Below are 23,168 nucleotides of genomic sequence, written 5' to 3'. Positions count from 1 at the left end.
GTATGCCATATTTTTAACAATTTTTGTTATGAATTATAAATGTTCATCAATAAAATATGAAAAAAAAAATAGTTTATAAATATTAATTTAACATCAAACCATTGATCATCTCATTGCATTTATTAATAGAATTTTGAAGATTGATAAGTTTATTGCATTCGTCTCTAGTATAATGATACTTGCTTTTCCATTTTTGTACAAATTGTAAAAGATGCGTAAATTCAGCACTGATAAATTTAATAATAAACTATTAATTAATTACTTTAAAATAGAATTTATAGAACAGGATAACTTACTTCTCGCTGTATTTATTCAAATACTGTGTGTAACCATTGAAATTTATTTCCTTATTAATAAATATTTCTTGATTACTTTTATTACTATTCTCTTTCATTAATTTATTAATTTGAAGAGTCATGTCCTTTAAAGAAATTAAAAATAGTATAGAATAAAATTTATTTTAAAGAATGAACCAATAAAATTTCATACTTCTGATTTTACAATGTCTGACAGTAGTTTATCTAACAATTCAGCACACCGTAAAATAAGTTCACATTTAACATTTGCTAAAGAACAGTCTGTTCTCATAAGACACCATAAAACATCACACATTATTATATAATGTTCTATAGACTCCTCAATAAAAGTTATTTGTTTCAACATAGTATCTAACTGATTCATTTTGTTTTTGGTGTCAGCTAACACTATATGAGATACATCAGACATAGGGTTTATTTCATTGATAGTGATTTGAGGTAGGGTTTGTGATTTACTTAATATATGTAAAAAACTGAAAATTATAAAAAAAACAAAATAGTAGGAATAATTATTCAAAAAATTTATGACATACCTAGTTATATTAAGATTGTTCAGATCCAAATTCTCTTTGTTTTCTTTTATCATATTGATTACATTAAATAAGTTTTGTATGGTAGTGTTTAAATTTAAACAATAGCATTTAATTAAATATTCTGCATTCTTCAGACATTCAATACTAGTGAAAAATTTGTTGTTAAAATTCTTATTAATACATATGTTCAATATGAATATTGATATATTACCTTTTAGTAACTAAACTAAGTTGACTAATATTTTTTAAATAAAAATCAATTTCTTCTGGAGAAGAATCTTTCTAAATTAATAATAAATTATTAATAAAAAATATTAATTTGTACAAACATTTTTTTATAAGTACATACATCTTCAAACCAAAGATCTATCATTTTTAAAATTTGAAGACGCCATGAATCTGCTATCTCTGTTAATTTTTTAGCTGCTAACTTGGTGAGACAGTCATCATCCTATAAAAATAATTAAACAAGTTAGCTTATATAATTATTTTCAAAATAAAAATACAAACATATAATATATTTTTTGTATGGTTTTGTAGCTTCAATATGTTGTTACTAAAATTATCCAGACCTTCAGTAAAATTATTCATAACTGACTCGATGTCATTAATCATTGTAACATAAGATTTAAAAGATTTCTTTTCTTCTTTTTCCAATTCAACAATTTCAAAGTTAATGTTTTCTTTTTTTTTTCTAAAATTAATATTATAAATTAAGATTCCATAATAATTATAAAACAATTACCATTTTAACCTAAAAATTATTATTTTATCATTTTGAAGTTTACCAAAAACAAAACAATTTCATGAACTTTGATAGATTAAAAGACTTTTTAATACATATACAAAATGTCTCACAATGTTAATATTTTTTATAATTTTTTTTTTTTATATAATATATAAGTATATACTATATATTTTTTGCAATATGGGGACTTAAAAATCATATCTACATTTTTTCAATTAAGATGTAAAATAAAAATCAACTGAAATCGAGATTTCTACAACTTATTGGTCATTAAGGCAAAACACATACAATTTTTGGAGAAAATGTCCAATTTTATAATATTTTGCAAAGTAATGGAATACTTACATCATTCTAAATTATTTTAAATTAAAGTTTATTTTACGTAATACACAATTAAAAAATAAAAAACGTTAGTGTCTTGTCCTCTTTGAGTATTTACTTTTAATATCAAATATCATGTAATTTAAAAATAATACTTAAAAATTAGCTATTTAAAAAATTCAATATTAAACCATTAAATGTTGATTAATTCAACAGTTATAGAAGTTGTCAGTTAGGTCTGTTCCATTCTGTATATATATATATATATTTATATTATTTTTTAGTATTATTTTAAAAATACAAGAATTAGCTCAGCCTTAACTCAATGTTGTGTTATTTTCAAGACATTTACAATGCAATACCAAGATATAGTAAATGCAAATAAAATATTTTTATTTAAAGATGTTAATATTATTATGTACTAATTGAAAAGAAACTTCTTTTAATTTTTTTACAAAAAAAAAAAAAAAATTTGAATATAACTTACTTATAAATATCATTTTGGTCTTTAAGATAGTTTAATTCTAAATCAGATTTGAAAATCATTTCCTCTAATGTTTCTAAATCAACAGGTGTAATGGGTGTATCTTTAGTTGATTTATCGTAATATTTATTGATTGCACTAGATACTTTATCTAATGATGAAATATCATACTTAGATGATAGAGATGTAAACCTATAGAAAATAAATCTTAAACTATAATAAAATAATTTTTTTTTAATGAGACCAAAAATATTTATACTATTGTAAACAATTTTAATTAAAAAATATATTATCATATAATATGTTAATGGAGGTCCTCATGGGGGATACAGGAGATAGAATTCCCTTAATAACAAAAATAAATAAAGTGAGGACATATTTTAAAGAAGAATGTAAAACGGTTCTTGTACATATTTCGTTAAGACAAAACCTTGAGTAAGTCACTTTCAACCTTATGCATCATTTTTTTTTTAATGGAGAATATTACTTAAACTATTTTTGGTAAATTATTTATTATGATCTATATGATTAAAAATTAAGGCTCAATGAATGAAAATAAATATATTTATACAATTCTTTCAAATTATTGAGGAACTTTTACTTCTTTCAGAATCATTATTCTTAAAAAAAATATTTTTGACTTAGAATTTGCTATACAATAAAAATAAAACAAATACTTACAATGCTATATCTTTAGGAGTAACACAATTATTTTTAGGGGAAATATTATTAAGAAACCAAGTGAAAATAGGCCGCAATTCAGGTAATTGTCCTTCGTGTGCCAACACATCTTTGGGCAAATGACCAATGTGGTATTCAATAGACTTTAGAATACTAATAAAATGTTTAGAAATTTCCATTGTGCTGATGAATAACAAATATAATAATAATTGAAAATTTTAAAATTTTCAATAAGAGTAGTCACGATATTTTTTGTATTTCATGACAAATAAAAACTTAGTCGTTTTACGCGGGAAAATCGTTTTGAGATAACAGTTGGTGATAATTATTCGTACAAATCAAAGTTCTGTTAAATGGGCGAGTACCGATTTTCCGTACAATCTCTGTATAGTCTCTGCAGTACAATGATCCCAAAAAAAAAAACAGCCGTTTTCTATAAACGTTGTATAGTGATGATTTATTCATGTTTGCAGCTGTTTCTTTCACGACTATTTAAATGATTATAAAATGATTAATTTAAATAAAAATGCATATAATATGACTATTTATTATGAAAATAAATGCCAAATTATAATTACTGTAAAATTTTATTCATACAAGAGTTGTTTTTATGATATAATTCCCAACATCATGGATTTAAAATGTTATTACCTAGAATGAACTCTTAGTGGTAACTTGTTTAAATTGTAAGAATTCCATATTCTCTGCTGTAATAATATTTAGCCACTTCATGGTATAAGCGTAGGTCGTAAAATTAATAAAAATAAAATTACTTTAGATTTCTTGATATTAATCTTGAATACTTAAACTTATAATACCGCTAAAAATTATAATAAAAACGTCCATTTTATCATGAAAAATATATTATATATAATATATTATTTATTTATTCTTAATACGGGGCATGTAAAAAGAATTTTAGACTAATAATTGAAATGTATTTTACTTTAAACTAAATAATAATAGAGACTCAATTATTATAGAGACATTGAAAATATTATGTACTCACAAAAAGTTTATACTGCTTTTTACATAATCAGTCAACAATGAATAAATTTAAAGTTATGTTCATATAATCATATGGATTTTTAACAAAATAAAAATCAGTTTTTAATAAGCTGCAAGTGCCTTAACTCATTAACATTTAAGTTATCCAGTTTTACCTATATTTTGATCACCTGATCTACTCGACAACTTTTTTTTCTAGGAAAAGACCCTATTTTTGTAGAATTAAAAAAAATTGAAACAAGGATAATTATAGCGTTTTAAACAGTCTACTCCGATATAATACACTACATTTGGGAATAATTAGATAATTGTTTGGATATATACGAATGATTTACAGAAGTCATATGGAGCAAATACAAACGTCGTGATATACATAGAAAAAATAATTGGATTTAAAAATATATCATGAAAATATAACTCTTAATAAAATAAAGAAATGTATCATTTTGTAGCGCGCTACGGCATGAGGTAATACAATAACTTATAGAAAAATGTGCGCTTCTGTGATGTCGCCCACGAACAAGTAGCTATAACCCTACGGCGATGACTTACCGTGGCCAATGAACAATCGTACTGATACTACTTATATGATAACATGCTATTGTTTACGAATGCTGCCCACGGGTAGCCGAGTGCAGGTTGTCGCTCTTCGAGTAACAGTTGTATGTTGAGTACTGTCGTTCTTAGTGTGTTTCGTGTAGTTGTACGATCAACGTTGATGGTTTTCAAAAATAAAAATAATGGCTATACATGTAAGAAAATTCCGTTTTTTTATCGATTGACAAACCGATAACTAGCGAATGTCTCCTAATATGATCGTAATCTCGAATCTCTCGGCTTTGCTAGTCGTGTACAGCTTCATTGTTCACTGGACCGTTCTAGGTTTCAACTTGGAAACGAGATTACCTATTGTTAAACATGGTCATTATGGTTCATACTTTGGATATTCGGTAGCTGGCCATCAGTCGTTTGATGAACTTAAAGGACAAGTCGAAAATAGTTGGTGAGTTGGGTGAAGAATCTTCACATTTTATTTAATGACCGTTGAACTTAAAAACGTGACTAGCATAATGATTATGTCGGAAATTGTATACTCATTTACTGACCAAATATTGACGATCCGTTAGTTAATTTATGTTGATGTGTTTTATGACATGTATAGCTAATTTGTATTCTAATGATTTCAAACAATTTTTTCAATAATTTGGGACAAATCAATGTGTTATCTATATTATCTTTATCTAATTTAGTCCTAAAATCAAAATTGCACTTAAATTAATAACTATTTTGTATATCATGTTTTGGATAGAAAATTATTAATTATAAAATTATGTAAAAAATATTTCAAATCAATTGTTTTTTTTTTAATTTGATTTAATTGATAGAAAATTAGTATATTCTTTATTTTATAAAATTTTTTAAACCATAATATTTGTAACAGAAACATCAAATTTATTTAAGCTTTCTCAAATCAGTGCAAAATTTAATATGTGTTTGAAATACTAGATATATTTTAATTGTATAAATGATATCTATATATTTTTTCAGCTTCTAAATAAATTTTACATACAAAAATTATAATTTCAACTATTTGATTAATTTTTATTTCAAATGAAGTCCAAGTTGAATTGAAAAATTTCAGCCTTCTGAGATTTTATACTAATACTAGTTAATAAACTGGTAGAATTCCTTCTATCTATATTAAAGTTATGAATTATTTGAATTATTAATTGATAACATAATTTTGAACATTTGATCTAAAGAGGAATAATTTTAATGAACTGCTTTTTTTTTTCAGAACAACTCATCAAATTTATTTTAGTATAATCTGGGCCTAAACAAATTATTTTCATTAAAAAATGCTTTAATTGTTGTAATTTCTTTATTTTATCTTATTTATAAATAATTTACAATTTTTTTTATAGGATTTTAGTTGGTGCACCTTTAGATCAAAATCTACAACCAGGAACTAATCAATCTGGAGCTCTGTGGAAGTGTCCTTTAACTACATGGTATGATGATTGCGAACAAGTTGTGACTGATGGAAAACGAAGTAAGTCAAAGTTTTTCTTCTATGAAGTTTTTGAAAAAGTTTCTATAACTTACATTACTTTATTATTATAATTATAGTTATTTTTTTGTGTTTGAAGATATTATAATTGTGAATAAGTTATGTGTATAGTTCAGTTTCAGTATAAAATGACTGGTTTTGTTTAAAATTAATCAAAACAATACTTGAAAATAAAGTATTGCAAAATGAGTTATTAGTAAATAATATTAAATGAACTAATATTTAGATATTTAAATAATTAATTGTAATGTTTATAATAAATTTTTTTCTTTTTTAAAACAGACCCTCTCAATGGACACCATGACCCTTGTAAGTGAAACCATGGTAAATTTATTTTGTGTTTGTTGATGATTTGTTTTGCGATTTGCATTTTGAAATGTTATGTGTTGCATCATAACATAGTACAAAGCCTATTATTATTTAGAATTTTTCTATGATTTTTATACATATTACATTTTTGGACATTTTATAACCAGCATTGCTAATATGTAAATATTGCTTTTTATTATTTGAAATTTATATTCACCTACTCATTAGAATTTTTTACCTTAAAATATTTGGATAGCGTGTTATTATAATTAGCATGGATAGTTTTTTATGTGAATGCAAATATTTTTGATAATATAGCTTGTGTTTTTAACTTTGTATTCACAGCAGGATAAGAAAATTTTTAGTAAAGAAAAATACTGATAATTAGTAGCTAATATTAATTAAATATAAAAATATTTTGTAAACAATGTATTTGAAGTATGTATAAATTACTATCATACACTTTCTGGCATTTGATTATAATATTTTTTTAATTTTCTTATGTAAATATATAATATTTAAGGTAATCTACAGATCATGAACCATTTAATTACTTGTAAAATAATAATTTTTTTTTAATAATTTTCTGTTTTATATGTATGTTTCCATTAAAAAGAAAAAGTTAATTCCTCTATATAATGTATAAGGAAAGAATCAAAAATATACTTACTAATGGATTCATCAAGAATGATATGCAACTGAAAACTAAAAAAAAAAAAAAAAAAATACTCAAAATTATTATTATTCTACAAGTTATCAAGTAGTTCATGATTTATAAATCATTCTGTACATTTAATAAAAAAAAAAAAAATTTTTTTGCTTGATTTCATATATTAGAGAATGTAAATTCATATATTTATTTTACTGCATAATAATTTTACTTTAAAATAATGATTTAGTTAAAATATTAAAATTTTATGAAAGACGATATTATTATGTCTGTTTTGGATTTTTTTATTATATTAAACATTACGAGGGACGGTGTGATCAATGGGTAACGCGGCAGTGTCTTATTCGCACTGCTTCGGGTCCAAGACTCAGTTACGATCGTCTCCTTTTGCTCAGTGAGAGATTAGTCAATTTTGAAGTCGTCATCTTTTTCTCTCTTGCAACGGACTGACATCCATCTTTAAGTATCCATGATTAAGAACTTTTCTTCGGGAGAGGCCACTATGATTCTTAATTGGTTTCAAAGTCGTAAAAAATATTAATTAAGCATTACTTAATAACTAATAAAATATCTAGTAAAATAATTGGATTTATAATTTTTATCAAGTTATGAATAACACACCATTAACTAGTACAAATTTTTATTAATCGACTTTGAAACTTAATTGTGTACTGTTACCTAGATTATAGTCGAGAGGGTTCAGGGGGTTTATCTCTACAAAAGCAAAAATTATTGCCATGCTGTTATAGTCTTACCACAAAGTTCTACAAAAAACATAGAACCCTTCAAAGTGGCTCAAAAAAATGTATAAATATTTATAATTCCAGACCCGATTTAAAGAGAGACTATAAATTATTATAACGAAGAAGAACTTCCTAAACTATACCTCATAAATATTCAAATTCGCCTTTTAATTTATTATTTCATAAAATTATTTTCCTCCTAAAATATATTTAATTATTATATTGTAATTATGGTAGTCGTAAAATAACGACATATTACATTAATTCAAATTTTATGAGAACCGTAATTTTTCATTATGACTTTGTTTTATTTGAAATTATTTTTCATAGTAATTATTTTAGCGCAAACTTCGTTCATTGTTTTATAAAATAATAATTTTCATATGATACAGACACTTATCTATTTTTGACCCATTAGTTTTTTGCAGTATTTTAAAATATTTGGCTGGCATGACTAGTGTAAAAATATTGCGTGTGTAAATATTACATACACACATGCTATCAGATCTTTTTTATGAACTAGTCTCGTGTTTAAATGAAATAAACACTTGAGAGACATATATCCAACTGTTGAATAATATTACATAGAACGCAACATTGAATAAACCATGATGAACCCTAAGGTCAATATTATGTTACTTATACGCCCACATGAGATAATGTCGTCGTTAACTGATAATATGCGTGAGAGACTTGTATGTGTATTTTTTAGAAAATACCGGTAATTTCACATTTTCTTTTAATATAATGTGTAAACTAACAAAAACGCCTTTATTTTATATTCTTGATACAGCGTCGGTATCTTATTACCTTCAGGAAATAAGATTTTATTTCCAAAAAATAAGAAACAATAATAACAGTCGTTTGTTGTTATGAAGTATTAGATTTTTAAATATTCCATGAAAATTAATATTAATACATTTTTGATAATTTTATGACGACCGGTTTTTTTAGGTTTCCTTGTTCGTATATATCGTAAAAAATCATTTTAAGTAACATTAAAATATTGATATTACCCTTTAAACGCGGTACAGAAATAAATTATGTGTATATACAGTACATTCATAGCGTGTCAGCAACATCTGTTCCGATATTATAACTATATAATATTTCACGTGGGCGTTTTCTCCCCTAACTTGTAGTTTAATTTGTGCATACAAATAATTTAATAGTGTCAATCGAATAAAGTACAATGAAACGAAAATAAATAGAGTATTTACAATCATTACTTATGGTATTTATTTATTTAGTATTGTGGTTATCAACGATGCATGGTAGAAAACATTACAAAATAACTATATATCACTTTTTGACTCTAAATGTCATAATCGAAATGAACACTTTAGTTACACCATGCAAGTCTCGTAACCAATAATTTAATGTACGCCTATGTGTATTAATATTATTGGCTGGGATTTAGATCCACCACTTAGTTTCAACACTTTCAGTGGTTGTTAGTTCGATTCTAGTCCAGATAAAACTTCTGAGTATTATTCAGACCGCCATCGCACTAGCTTTTTTATTTAGAAGGCACAACGCCTTTTTTAACAATTAAATTGAAATAATAATTTTGTTTAAATGTCCAATTGCATGTTACTATTCCTTAAGAACACAAAGTGCATATATCGGTTATGTGTTATTAATTGATAAAAAAAAATAATGAAAAATGCATCTGCTAGTTTTATATAGCATGTTGTCTGAAAAAATAAATGCACGTTTGATTAGCAAATACTGTAGGGTTAGTTTGCACGTTGAATCGTTAATTTTAATGATTGCTGTTTATTTTATTTTTTTTGTTCACGAGTTAGCCTTGTATGTCAAAAACGCATTTATCAAAATTAAACGCTGACTAAAGTAGCATTCCGCGCCATTTGAAAAAAAACGCGTCCGTGCGGTTGTGACTTAAACATAATATAATGTCAGGATTTTGTTTGTAGTAATCAAAAGTAACGAGAAAGCGCGTATAGATTTGTGTTCATTTTTCACTATGTGCCATGTGTGCGCAACTACAATACATTTGAACACGACAAACCGACACTAATTGTTCAAAGTCAGCATTCGCGGTATGTGGTATAACGTATGATACATCTTAAAAAACAGTCATATCTATAATGAACGCCCAAAGCGTTTAACTGTATTCTTTACATCAGGTGGACTTCCTACGTCGTATTTGTGATGTATTAGTACATTTATTAAGTCTAACAGAAAATAGTTCTAGTATTTTTACAATTGTTTATCACTCTAGTTTTATCCTCGTACATAATAAACTAATTCTGTTGTTGGCGAATTTAATCAGCAATGATAATATGAGTATACTTCAAATATTCATCATATTAAATTTTCAATCTATTGTTATCTCAATTTTTGTAGGTATTAAATTTTAGCACAATTGTAGTTGAAAATTAACTACATTTTACTAAAGATGTAAAATAAAACCACTATTTTTAATTACATGATTAAAACGCACGTATTTATAATCAAATTTTCATTAGTTTAACAGAGTACTGTTTTTTTAAGATTTGTATTCGTCATTAACTTAATTTATCATCGGAATTATTCACTTTGCAATTTATCTAGCGATTTAATTGACGCTCAATATTAAGATATTCTTACGACCAAGGAAATCTACAAGTACCAATACATAAATTATTATTCTAAACGTCGAATAGAGTCTCCTGCGCTATTTTTAGAAAAGTTTAGAAATACTAGCGAGTGGCGTTTCTCAAAGTGCATCTATTATAAGGTCAATGGCACACATACACAGATTTAATTGTCAAGGCGTTTTTCTAGTAATAAAAATCAGTTAATTTTAATTAAGCGAATGTAGGGGGTGTGCTTGTATACGGGTGTTGAATAATGATCACTTATGATTTAAGTGAGAAATGAGGGCAATGTGAAATATTGTTTATTTCAACGTTGGGTACAAAAATATTTGTGCATTATATACGTGTGGACCGTGTAAAAATAAACCGTTTGTTTAGAGTACTAATTTTATTTTTGATTTATTTATAGTTTTGTTTAGAGGTCTCTCTTTCGATAGTAATTATCGACAACGTCTGCTTTATTCAATACCATTTTGAGATTGTACAGATGGTCACATGTAAGTGCGCATGGGTGTAAACTATACTGGTTCTCAAGTTTAGAGAATAACAATTATCGTTATTTTCCTTATTGGATGTGCGATTGATAATTATAATGAACGTATTTAAATTCCTATCATGACAGTATAGGATTCCCAAAAACATTTTAGTGTGACCGTCTCTATTGGTATTATATTTTATTACAACAACCATTTATTTGATCAAGTCTTTTTGTAGAATCTATCATAGTTTCCCCGTATTCTTTATAATTTGAATTAAAATATTTTTAACTTGTCAAATATCTGATTTTTACTTAAAAAATCACATTAACTGATCATTTGTAACATTATTCAATACACCAAAAAAGTTGATAATTTCCGAGTAATGTAAAAATTATTAAATTGCATTTCTAAGCGATTATTTTCCTGGTTCCTAAATGTATTGAATAAATTTCAATGTAATCAAGATTGGCATGAATATTGCTTTAGAAATATTACATAACAGTTTCTTTAATGATAAATAATGGTAATTACATTAATAAATGCGTAAATAAAATAACGCACATTTCCAACCACTAAGCCATGAACATATTCATATTTATTGTATATCTTTAAATTCGTATATTGTATCAAACAAATATTTATCTCTTAGGAGGAGGTCGAGAAATCAATAGAATAAGTAGAAAAACTTGTTTACTGATAGATGAATTATTTAAAAATATTAATCTTGGTTTATGATAAATAACTATTCAAGTATTAGTGTAGTATGCTTGTAATATTTCTTAGGTATAGTTAATATTTTAAACATTTATTCCAATGTGGATTTATTTTTCCAAAAAAATTAATTATGTATAATTTAGTCAAATACTATTTTATAGGACTTGTGAAAGGAAGCTATTTTCGTTGTTTATTACTTTATGTGTTTTTAGGTCATAAAATTAGTTTTCATGTATATCAGATAACAATACGGTAGAAAGCCAGAAAATTATTTTGTTCGATCTTAATATTGCAATAGTGTACATCAGTAACGTTTAAAATGTTATAAGACTATTCATAAAAAAAATTAAATAATATTTTATCTTACTTGGAGACCAATTCCAAAGTTATGTGATGAATAGTCGCATATCAAGAATTTCCTAAAATTTTATTAAAATTTCACGATAAAAATATTCATACCCGATCAACACTAATATACTAAAGAAATAAATTGAAAACTACCCAACAAATTGACGACAAATTCATTATTTTTAATTCGATGGACAAATACTTTAGAATGTGTATATTCTGAAATCGATCAAGTTAAGTACACCCAGAGAAAAACCTCGATCTATATAATAAATTCATTGTTCAATTTGATAAATATATCATTACTATTGAATCTATGATATATTTATCAATATGATCATTTTTTTTCTTGTCTTGAACAATAATTATTTATAAGAATAATTATTTTGTTCGTATTAATAAAACATTATCATAAACCCTTGATAATATTTCTCTATCAAAATTGATTGAGGTTTTTCTTTGGGTGTAGTAAGAGCGACAAATTCATGTAACCGGTAGAATTAAAGTATCATAGATGTTTGGCACTGTAAATATACTGCAAGAAAACGCAACTCGTCAGCCAAATGGTAAGATAGAAGGGGCCTATCTTACCAAATAGTCACTCAGTTGCGTTCTCTCGTGGCCCGCAATATAGCAATAAGTTTATAACAAACTGGCAACGTTGCTTTTATAAGTATATAAAACTGAAAAAGACAGAGCGTTAAAAACGTTCTTAACGCTTATTATTGCCACGTTGCCTTTTGCCCATTAACTTATCTTTTATTTGCATTTACTACTTGGCTCGATTGACTGCAATATTCGTTTTCTCAAAATCCGTCCATCGAATTAAAATTTATTAATGAATTTGTCGTCGTTTTCGAAATATTTTTTCTCCACCTGCTGAAAACGGTTGTTTGAACTTTTCGCTCAACAAATAAACTAAAATTATTGCTATTAATAGACCTTTCGGGCTTTCTTATTTTCCTATTTGTTATTTATCGCTCATTAGTGTTGTTTATAGATCCAATTTATCAAATGTGTGCTGCTAATTATTTCGGTATGTTCACATTATTCGAACACTACTTTTGCTACATTATTGTTGTTATTCTTTTTCGTTCTATTTTTAGCAGAATTTATTGTTTTAGTTTGTATGACTGTTTAAAATTTACATTTTATACTTTATTTGATACTGAATATATGTTGTAATTTACAATAATTAAATTATAGTTGAATAGCAATCTATATAAGACAACCAATTCTCATAAAAAAATCAACAAATCTGATTATTCATGGTAAATAATTTCACTAATATTATTTTTAACTTTAATATTAAATTTGCATTATTTAAATAAAAAGCTGGTTTATTGTAATATAATGACTTTTTTTGTAAAAAAAAAAGTTAACTCCAATCAAATTAGGCAATTTTTTTTTAATGTTCAATTAATTTTCAAAACAAAATGACAAAAATTTTTAATTTTAGGACTCGATTTTTTACTATTAACCGACTTAACTTTCACTTATCTAAAATAAAAGTTATTCTTCCTAAAACATTAACAAAATAAATTTTTATTTCATATAACTGCCATATTTTTGCCATTCCAATAATTAATCCTTTTCTTTGAATTATTTTAATAAAATATATAATATCAAGTTATGATAGTTATTATCTAACATTTAGGTAAAATACATTTAAAAAATTAAAATACGCCTAGAAAAAAAAATAAAACCAAAAATCTGGACAAAAAAAATTATATCTCACATTTATCTAAGCTTTTATTTAAAACTTTACCTTTACTTACATTTACCTCACTTTAAGCGTATACCTGTTTTAGTATACGCTGTAGCTATACGAAGTCAGCACAGTGAGAGGAAGTGGGTAAGAGTCGCCACGCCAACAGCCGGTTTGACCGGCCGCATTAAATGTTAGCATAATAAATAACATTCGTCGCTTAAAAAAATCTTCGTGCAAATTATCTAAAAAATAAGTTTCTATTTATTTATGTATATATTTATTTATAGCTCATGAGTATTATAACTTATTATTACTAGGTTTTATTTAGTAGGCTAATCAATTGATTTTCCTTCATTAAATTTATTTTATTTTTTAAGAGTACACTACATTAGATATCATCTTGTGATAAATTCATTTATGGAACATGTTATAATTTATTATTGTTTGAAGAATCGGTCCTTGGTATTTTCAATTTTATGAAAAAGTAGTAACGTTTTAACAGCTTGGAAACTATTAAATAGAAATTATTATTATTTAGTATCTTTTTATGATAGTTACGCCATGTGTTGTAGTTAAACTTCTCTGGTACAACGACGGTTGTCGTTAAGTTTTTAATTGTTTAATAGTCTTTTAAAATATAACCGTTTCTGTACATTAATAACAATGTAAGTCATATTCCTTAAACTACAATATGTACGAAATAACAGATAACTCAAAACTCGATGTCCGTCAAACACTCGCTGAGGTGAATTGTGAATATTTTTAGTACGTGATACGTGAAAAATTGTTTAAGGAAATATGACGAATGGTGTTCTTCAGTTACCACTTAAATTTCTTTGTCTTAAACTAATCGCAAACAATTAGGTGTGGCTCATAACATTTTTTAGTTGTGATGTGATTCATTAATTTTTCTCAAGGATTATCGTTTTATCGCGTTCACTAATGATGCCACCGATCATCGTGGAGCTTTAATTCAAGGATCATAAATTTTTTGTTTAAATAAACAATTTTCCTTTTGTTGCGTAGGTTCAGGTTTCGAAAATGTTTAACACGGTTTGAGTATAATGTCGCACCTTTCCCTTTCATGAACCACGACATTTATCTCCGCTATAAAAAGTATCTCTGATAAAGTCGAACATTCAAATATCTACTACTGTCATCACTCAAATCTGTTAAATATACACTACCGTCATCGGTATTCGGTTTGAGAAAGCTCACTTTAGTATGATTTATTGCAATTATTGTTAGTATTATTCGATTAAGTCTGTTCCAATTTTAATTCATTCATGTGTACGGTCACCATGCAGAGTATTTTTGACCGGTTATTTGTAAAGTAGCATAACGTAAGCATCAATGAGTTATTGTTATTTACATTATGCTAATTTGATTTGAATTAATAGATATTGTACAATAACAATGATATTGGTTGTACATCTAATCAACTTTCATTTTGCTTTTTTATTTATACAATTGTATGTGCACACAATAAGGTCGTGGTTGCATGGACAATTAGACATATTGCATGGGCGAAATTGATAATAAATATCATTCATTTTCTATGCATACATATGTAATTATGAAAACACGAGTTATTTAAAAAAGTTTAATATATCGTTCTATTTTACTAGTTAATAGTTGTTTGTTTTATAAACGTTTAACTCTAGTAAAATTATTGAGGAGTATAATTTATTGGGTAACATGTTGTGTTTCGGTGCAGCGATAACGAAATTCGTTTAGGTTAGACTGTTCCGTATTGCTGTTACCACAAGATCCATCTTCAAGAGATCGTAAAATATAAATTGTAAAAAAGTATAACTGGATTGCATGAATACTTAATGGGTTTGTGACGTATTTCAAGGATAATTGATTAATTGTCAATTGACTTTATAAAACTAATAATTGGGAATTGTCGTTTAACTGTTAAACAACGCTAATGGGGAAAGTATTGGGTATTATTTTTTAAGGTAGCAGAAATATACGGTTAACTCGCATTAAATAAAGTTAAAAGGTTTTTAAGTCATGTTATTATTGTGTTTGTGCAATTTTTTTAATTATTAGACATTTTTAAACATATGCTTTGATCATGAAATAAACATGCATTAATCATTATAGCATGCAAATTATTTGTAGAATTATATATTTTTAAATTTTTATTTTGTCTTCAGCAATCGATTCCAAACACTTGGCACCGCCTTTGGCGGAAGAAATCAAAGACGGACAATGGTTAGGAGTTACAGTCCGCAGTCAAGGTCGTGGTGGTAAAGTCATGGTATTTATATATATTTCTCAATCATTTAGATATAAATTAAAGATAATTTATTGTATGTCAATATAAGAAAATAAAATATTAATTTTGTTGAATTATGGTTTCGTATTTAAAAAAAAATCCGGACTATATTTTTAAAATAATTACTAATTTTGCTTAATAAGAAAAATGATTTTAATAATATATAACATTTATTCTCATTTTGTTAAATTATATTTTATTTCATTTAAATTTTTATTAAAGGTTTGCGCCCATCGATACATCACACGTGGTCCTGGCTATCAATGGGGACAAGGTCTTTGTTATACACTGACTCAGAATTTAGATTTTGATAACTGTTGGGAACCATGTAAGGGTCGACCAACAACTAAGTATGACAAAAAATAAATAAAACAATTTTTTTTATTGCTAAAAAATTGATGTTATTCATATTTGAAAACTCAACAGTGGCCATGAGCAGTTTGGATATTGTCAAGCTGGTACAAGCGGCATATTGTTAGAAGACGATACTATTGTTATTGGTTCTCCAGGAACAACTATTTGGAGAGGTACACTATTCATGGTCAGTATCTCTGATGATTTTTTGCACAGAGATAAAACATATTATTTCAGTCCTCTATCTGAAAAATCTGCCCCAATTGATAAAGACAGCTATTTAGGTGATAATCTTATACAAAATTATTTTAGATTTCTGATTTTATTAATAATAAATATTATTCAGGTATGTCTGTAACTGCTGGATTCTTTTTGGGACAACAAAGAATGATATATGCTGCTGGAGCACCACGTGCCAATGGAACGGGACAAGTAGTGCTATTTACTCGATTAAGACCTTCTGTGAATCCTATGGATGTAAAATTAGTTATAAGTGGCGAACAATTTGCATCTAGTTTTGGCTATGAGTTAGCAACTGCTGATCTTAATGGAGACAAGTGTGTTGACAAATTATACAGTGAAACCTCCTTTCAAAGGAAACACTGTGAGCCAAACTTTTTATTTATTAGAGGTTAATTTTAATCTATTAAAAAAAATTCAGAACCATAGAATTTTTAAATTTAATAGAGAGTCTATTAGAAGGAGGTTTCTCTGTATTACATTATTTTCTTGTTTGTGAATGACTACTAATTATTGCTGTTATTTGCAATAGAGAACCAGATTTAATAGTTGGTGCTCCATTTTATTTCACAAAAGACACTGGTGGTGCGGTTTACATTTATATGAATAATGAAAACCACTGCTTTACTTGTAATCCACCAATAAAACTAGTTGGAAAACCAGAATCAAGGTGTGTTTGTAAAAAATTAATATTTTTATTAAAATTTCCATTAAAAATGATTTTATTAATCTTTTATAATAATTAATGATTTTTAGATTTGGATTTGCTATTGGTAATTTAGGCGACTTAAATAAAGATGGCTATGACGATATAGCTGTTGGCGCTCCTTATGAAGGGAATGGTGCTATATATATTTATCTAGGATCTGCTCAAGGTATAGTTACAGAACCTTCTCAAGTAATAAAGGCTGAAAACTTACAAGTCAGCAATATAAAAATTAAAACTTTGGGATACTCTTTGAGTACTAATGGAATAGATTTGGATCAAAATGACTATCCTGACTTAATTGCTGGTGCATATGAAAGTGATGTAGCTGTATTAATTAGAGCTCGACCAATTGTTGATATAACAACAAGTATTACACCAATAGAAAATCTTCAAAACATTGATTCAACAAAATATGGATGTCCCTTCAATAAATCATCATCTTATACTTGGTAAAAATTAATTGGTTATAAAATTTTATAAATAACATAATCATTTTATTCTATTATAGTTTTACGTTTGAAACGTGTTGCTTCTTGGAATCTGTTGTTAAGACTGGATCTGGTGGTGAATGGGGTGCTCAATTGCAATACAGATTAGAAGCAGAAACCTTTTTAGGTCGGAAATTTTCGAGAATTTGGTTTGGTTCTGATGATACATTAAAACCAAATACTGTTGAAAATACAGTTTATTTACACCACAATAAAAAGAGAAATTGCCAACAACATACTGCATATTTAAAGGTATTTTAATAATTGTTAAACTATTTATTTATTTTTAAACATTTTTTTTTGTCGTAGGAAAATACTCTTGATATCCAATCTCCAATTGCATTCCGCATCTCATATTGGTTAGTTCAAAATAATCCTCCTACTTTAAAACCAGGTGATCCAGTACCATCTTTAGCTGATTTTCCTGTACTGAATCAAAATCAAGCTGAAAAAACGTTTATAGCTACATTTCATAAAGATTGTGGTAATAATGATAGATGTGAAAGTCAACTTCATGTAGATTCTCAAATGGTGTTACCATTAACACCTACAGGTAAATAGTAAAAAATTTTACTAAAAAAGATTGAATGTAACTTTTTTTTTTTGTACAGTTAATGAGTATGACTTAGTAATGGGCCAACACCAAGAAGTTCTATTAAACACAACAGTATATAATATTGGAGAATCTGCTTACGAATGTAGATTATTTGTATCACATCCTTACTCATTCAGTTACATCGGATCTGTAAAAACGGATGAAGTGAGCTCTATAAAAATAAATGAAATGAATAACTATAATTACTTACATATTTTATTATTCAAATTTTTTATAGACAAAACAAATTGATTGTAATCCATTTAATAAAACTTTGGTTGTTTGTGCTTTGGGTAATCCATTTAAGAAATCATCTATTTCTAACATTCAGTTGAGGTTTGACCCTAAACAATTAGATGATTCTGTAAAACAGTTGGAGTTTACTGTGTTTTCTAATTCAACATCACATGAAGATGATCCTCAAAGTCCACTTAATTTACGTGCTAATGTGATAAAAAAAGCAGAATTAACTTTAAAAGGGTAAGTATAATTAAATAATCAAATAAAAAAAAATATTATTTGACATTTAAAAAAAATCATATATGATAAAAATAATATTTTTTTGAGCTATTCAGGGTCGATTATGAAGATATGATAATTCCCATAACTTTTGATCCAATTATCATTTTGTTGAAAATGTTTTTAAATGTTAGTTTAAAAAGCGTTCAATGCATATATTTTATTATTTATCAGCAGTAACAATAAAAAACTTTATTTTTAATTTCAAAATAACCAACCATTTTGAAATTAAAAAATATTTTAAAAGGTTGATAACAATTTCAAGACAAGTACTTGGTTACAAGCATTTTAATAAATGAGTGGGTATGATATTAATGTAGAGTATACTTAAACCGGTACAGACCATACCCACCCAAGATACACACCTACTTTATGTATAATATGCTTATAACTCAATGAATCCATTAAATTTTTTTGAAATTATAAAAAAAATGCCCATTTCAAAATTAAAAAAATATATATAATAATAAAATTTTAGTTTTTTATATTTTTTCTTATTAATAGTGATAAATAAAAAAAAATATTTTTTAAACATAGTCTAAGAACGTAATAATTATTTATAAAAAAAAAAAATTTCTTTTAAGTGATTATTGGGTTTGTCATATCTTTCTGACTCACTTGTATATGAAGTCTGTTCAAAAAGTGCCAGGACAGATACTATTATGGCTAATCTATACATGAAAACGGTTTAAATTTTAAATAGACTTATTCCAACATATAAGTGAATATTTTAAACAAAACTTGAGGTTGCTATCTTATCTCAGTTTAGTATTACACGTCATTAATTTCAGTCAGTTTGCTTTGTAAGGCATTGTCAACATATCTGAAATTAACAAAAAATGTGTGTGTATCAAGTTTTGTAGAAAACTTGGTAAAAATTCAACGGAAATATACGCAATGATTAAAACTGCTTTTGAGGAAGATTCATTAAGTTGTTTCATCACTTTTAAGTGGTTTTTAAATGTTTCAAAGATGATCAACTGAAGATAATCCACGTTTTGGAAGATCAAATGTTAAGATAATGTTGTTAGTTTTTTTTTTTTTTTTTATATATTGAAGGTATTTTTTATTATGAATTTGTGTCCCATGGACCCAAAACAGTTAATCAGATATTTCATAAAGATGTATTATTACGTTTGCAAGAGAAATTTCGCTAAACGTTTCCAGAAAAATGGCAAAATAAAACTTGGTTTCTTCACCACGACAATGCACCAGCACATACAACACTAGTTTTTTGATTCGTGAATTTTTGGTTGATAAAACACACCTATAGTCCTGCACTTCCCTATTTTTCTGATCTGGTCCCATATGATATTTTTCTTTTACCAAGACTAAAATCTACATTTAAAGGACAACGGTTTTAAGATGTACAGAAAACTAAAACAAGAGATAGAGGCAGTCACGCCGGCCGGTACAGGAGGATCTGAGGCGTTGGTATAGGCTAGCGCCTTAGGATTTTGTTTTTACGTGTGTGTGCATCTGTTTTATGTTTGTGAGTTATTCTGCCGACCCTCACAAAGTCCTAACTCCACTTCCATGTGGTGCAACCCGGGCAACGGATCCTACTCTGAGATAACGGGAGCAGGCTACACCACATTGTATATCAGCTCTTGATTAATTTGGCTTCGTTATACATTGGCTATTTTGAAGTAATGCCTGACTGTAGTTCCAGAGCGACCAGCAATAAGTCAACCGTAGAAAAAAAAAGAAGGAAATTAAAACTAATATGGCAACAGACTTAAAGCTCTAACATTTGAATAGTTCCAAAAGACTTTTGAAAAATTGCAAGATTACTAAGACGACTGAATATCATACAAAGTGTGTTAAAGGAGATGTCTTTAAATAGTGTGTCACTTCATTTTTGTAATTATTAAAAATAAAATCCTGGTATTTTTTAAACAGACCTTATATTATCTAAATATTGAAGTAAATTAAAAGTTATATCGAAATTTGTTTAATGCTTCAGAAAAATTAATGTAAATATATTGTCTTTAGATTGGCTCGACCTGAACAAGTATTTTATGGTGGTCAAATAAAAGAGGACTTAATTGTGAAATATTTTGATGAAGTGGGTTTGAGAGTACTACATACATATCAAGTATTTAATTCTGGCCCCTGGAAAGTGTCTAATTTGGAGGTTCGTATTGAATGGCCTTACCAAATCGCCAGCCATTCATCAGGAAAATGGCTACTATATCTTGATGAAAGACCATACATTGAAAGTAAGAATTTAAATCAATGTTATTATTTAATTTAACTGAGGTATTTAGACTAGTCAATCAATTGGAATGATTTTTACTAGTACAAATAAAATATCTACACTAAAATTTTATTATACAACATTATTTTTGTACATTTAGTCATTATTACATGACCCATGTATTAATTTGGTTGACCCCAAGTATTTTGGATTAAGGCAAGGAAAAAGAAGAAGTCATTATAACATGAAAATATTTGTTTTATTTTTTCCAGTGCTAGGAACTAGCACGTTAAAAATTTGGAAGTTCAGTTAGTTAAATATCTTAATTTAACTAGATAACTTAAAAAAAAAAAAAAATTCTTGTAGTTTTTATTGTATATAATTTTATACAATAAAAACTATAAGATATATTATTTCTTTCAAATAAAAAACATTACCTTTTATATTAACAAGTAAAAATGTCCATTATCTTACCTAAGTTAGGTTAAAAAGTTATTATTACTATTTAAAGTACGTAGTAACTTAACTCAGTTTACTATTAAAATTCAATAAATTATAACTCAACTTTAATGTGACTAATTGACCCATCAAAATTTTGTACATTGACCGTGAAAGATTTTAATTCATCGAAGAACCCAACCCTAAATTTAACTAATAAAGTTTTATATTTTAATTGTTTAATAGGCTTAGGAGGTGGTGAATGCATTTTAGCATCTGGGCAAGTCAACCCATTAAATTTAATTGTACGTCCAGGAGTCCAAGAAATTCCACTAGAAAACTTCCGCAAAGATAATAGTCTAAATAATTTGTTGAATTCAAAAACAGTAACAAGTGAAACAAAAAATAGCACTGGTTTCTATCAAAATAGAATTCGCAGGGAAGAAAATTATATTCTAGGTGCTGAAACATATATTAATGATAATGGGAAACCCAAAGAAATTGTAAAAATGGTAATTATTAGGCAATAAAAGATAATTTACCAAGCATTATAATACATTTATTTTTAAGGATTGTCTTCTTGGGAATGCTCAATGTTTCAAATTTCGTTGCATGCTAAATAACTTAGAAAAAAATCAAGAAGCTACTATTTTTATAAAAGCTAGGTTGGTTTTATACAATTTCAATATATCATAATAGAGAATAAAAAAGTTATAACCTTTGAAAACAATTAATATCTGATTATTTTATTTTTCATTTTAAAATATAATTCCTACTGTTAAAATATTTTTTAGGTTATGGAATTCTACATTATTAAGAGATTATTCCAAAGTCCATTCAGTTCAAATAGTTTCTAGAGCCAAAATTCATGTTCCTAATGAAATGCTAATGCAACTAAACTATTTGGACGATGAAGCTGAGGTTTTATACATTTTATTGTTTAGAATATTATAATTTTTTAATTTAATGCTAATATTTATTTAATAGGTGGAAACTACTGCTAAGGTGGATTTATTACAACAGGAGAATGAGCCTATTCCACTTTGGATAATTATTTTAGCAATATTGGCTGGTATTCTTTTATTATTATTGTTAACATTTTTATTATGGAAATTAGGTTTCTTCAAAAGGAGACGACCTGATCCTACATTAAGTGGAAACATTGAAAAACACAGGGTAGAAGATAGTTACTATGATTATTAAACTAGAACATACTAGATAATTGTGAAAATAGTCATTTGATTATTAAATCACATAATTTATTTATTATTATTACACATAATTCTGTGTAAATGTTCATTAAAAACTATAAATTTATTTAAGTTTTACTTTTAATTTCTACAAGACTTAATAATGAAAAATGTAGACTTATTTTATTGATAGTATATATAACTTTTTTCAGATGTATTTATTTATCTTTGTAAATTTTTGCCATATTACTTATATAAGAAACTTAAAATTATTACTGTAATTTTGATATTTTTATTTTTACTATATTTGACATCTTGTCTTCCTATCAAAACCTTGCTGCAAATAACTTACTTCAGCTTGTCAATATTATTTTGTAATGTGTATTTTTAAAGTGTACTATATTAAAA

At 26.4% G+C, this 23,168-nt stretch overlaps 2 protein-coding genes across 4 annotated transcripts; one reads left to right on the top strand and one right to left on the bottom strand.

Annotated features, from left to right (window-relative positions):
* Window positions 1–74: 74 nt before the first annotated feature.
* LOC126899520 (uncharacterized) lies at window positions 75–3,423 on the bottom strand. The gene is made up of 9 exons (XM_050674509.1): window positions 3,085–3,423; window positions 2,407–2,595; window positions 1,361–1,544; window positions 1,200–1,301; window positions 1,062–1,132; window positions 851–994; window positions 490–790; window positions 297–421; window positions 75–227 (listed from the first exon to the last, which is right to left on the bottom strand). Exons 1-9 carry the CDS (start codon window positions 3,261–3,263, stop codon window positions 83–85), a joined length of 1,440 nt encoding a protein of 479 aa, XP_050530466.1. The 5' UTR covers window positions 3,264–3,423; the 3' UTR covers window positions 75–82.
* A 1,280-nt stretch (window positions 3,424–4,703) lies between these two features.
* LOC126899517 (integrin alpha-PS1) lies at window positions 4,704–23,047 on the top strand. Of its 3 annotated transcripts, XM_050674503.1 has the most exons (18): window positions 4,704–5,095; window positions 6,018–6,145; window positions 6,446–6,472; window positions 15,906–16,009; window positions 16,250–16,377; window positions 16,454–16,665; window positions 16,728–16,938; window positions 17,154–17,291; window positions 17,378–17,779; window positions 17,839–18,070; window positions 18,128–18,371; window positions 18,430–18,578; window positions 18,652–18,893; window positions 20,928–21,154; window positions 21,817–22,082; window positions 22,141–22,235; window positions 22,365–22,491; window positions 22,558–23,047. In XM_050674503.1, exons 1-18 carry the CDS (start codon window positions 4,893–4,895, stop codon window positions 22,771–22,773), a joined length of 3,351 nt encoding a protein of 1,116 aa, XP_050530460.1. In that variant the 5' UTR covers window positions 4,704–4,892; the 3' UTR covers window positions 22,774–23,047. The 3 variants fall into 3 exon arrangements, with proteins under 3 accessions (XP_050530460.1, XP_050530461.1, XP_050530462.1); XM_050674504.1 differs by lacking the exon at window positions 6,446–6,472; XM_050674505.1 differs by lacking the exons at window positions 4,704–5,095; window positions 6,018–6,145 and having other exon boundaries at window positions 6,458–6,487.
* The last annotated feature ends 121 nt before the right edge of the window (window positions 23,048–23,168 follow it).

This window comes from Daktulosphaira vitifoliae, unplaced genomic scaffold (assembly GCF_025091365.1).
Source record: "Daktulosphaira vitifoliae isolate Bord-2020 unplaced genomic scaffold, ASM2509136v1 Scaffold_2, whole genome shotgun sequence".
In the NCBI taxonomy this organism is placed as follows: Eukaryota; Metazoa; Arthropoda; class Insecta; order Hemiptera; family Phylloxeridae; genus Daktulosphaira; species Daktulosphaira vitifoliae.
This window is presented reverse-complemented; position numbering and strand designations above follow the sequence as displayed.

Bases quoted from the DNA above. Each gene is read 5' to 3' on its own strand.
- LOC126899520 (XM_050674509.1), bottom strand. From the start codon at position 3,263: ATGGAAATTTCTAAACATTTTATTAGTATTCTAAAGTCTATTGAATAC. The intron at 1,133-1,199 runs GTATGTACTTAT...TTATTAATTTAG, and splicing joins TAGATCTTTGGTTTGAAGAT to AAAGATTCTTCTCCAGAAGA. The intron at 228-296 runs GTAAGTTATCCT...TAAATTTATCAG, and splicing joins TTGAATAAATACAGCGAGAA to TGCTGAATTTACGCATCTTT.
- LOC126899517 (XM_050674503.1), top strand. From the start codon at position 4,893: ATGTCTCCTAATATGATCGTAATCTCGAATCTCTCGGCTTTGCTAGTC. The intron at 5,096-6,017 runs GTGAGTTGGGTG...TTTTTTTTATAG, and splicing joins GGACAAGTCGAAAATAGTTG to GATTTTAGTTGGTGCACCTT. The intron at 17,780-17,838 runs GTAAAAATTAAT...ATTCTATTATAG, and splicing joins AAATCATCATCTTATACTTG to TTTTACGTTTGAAACGTGTT.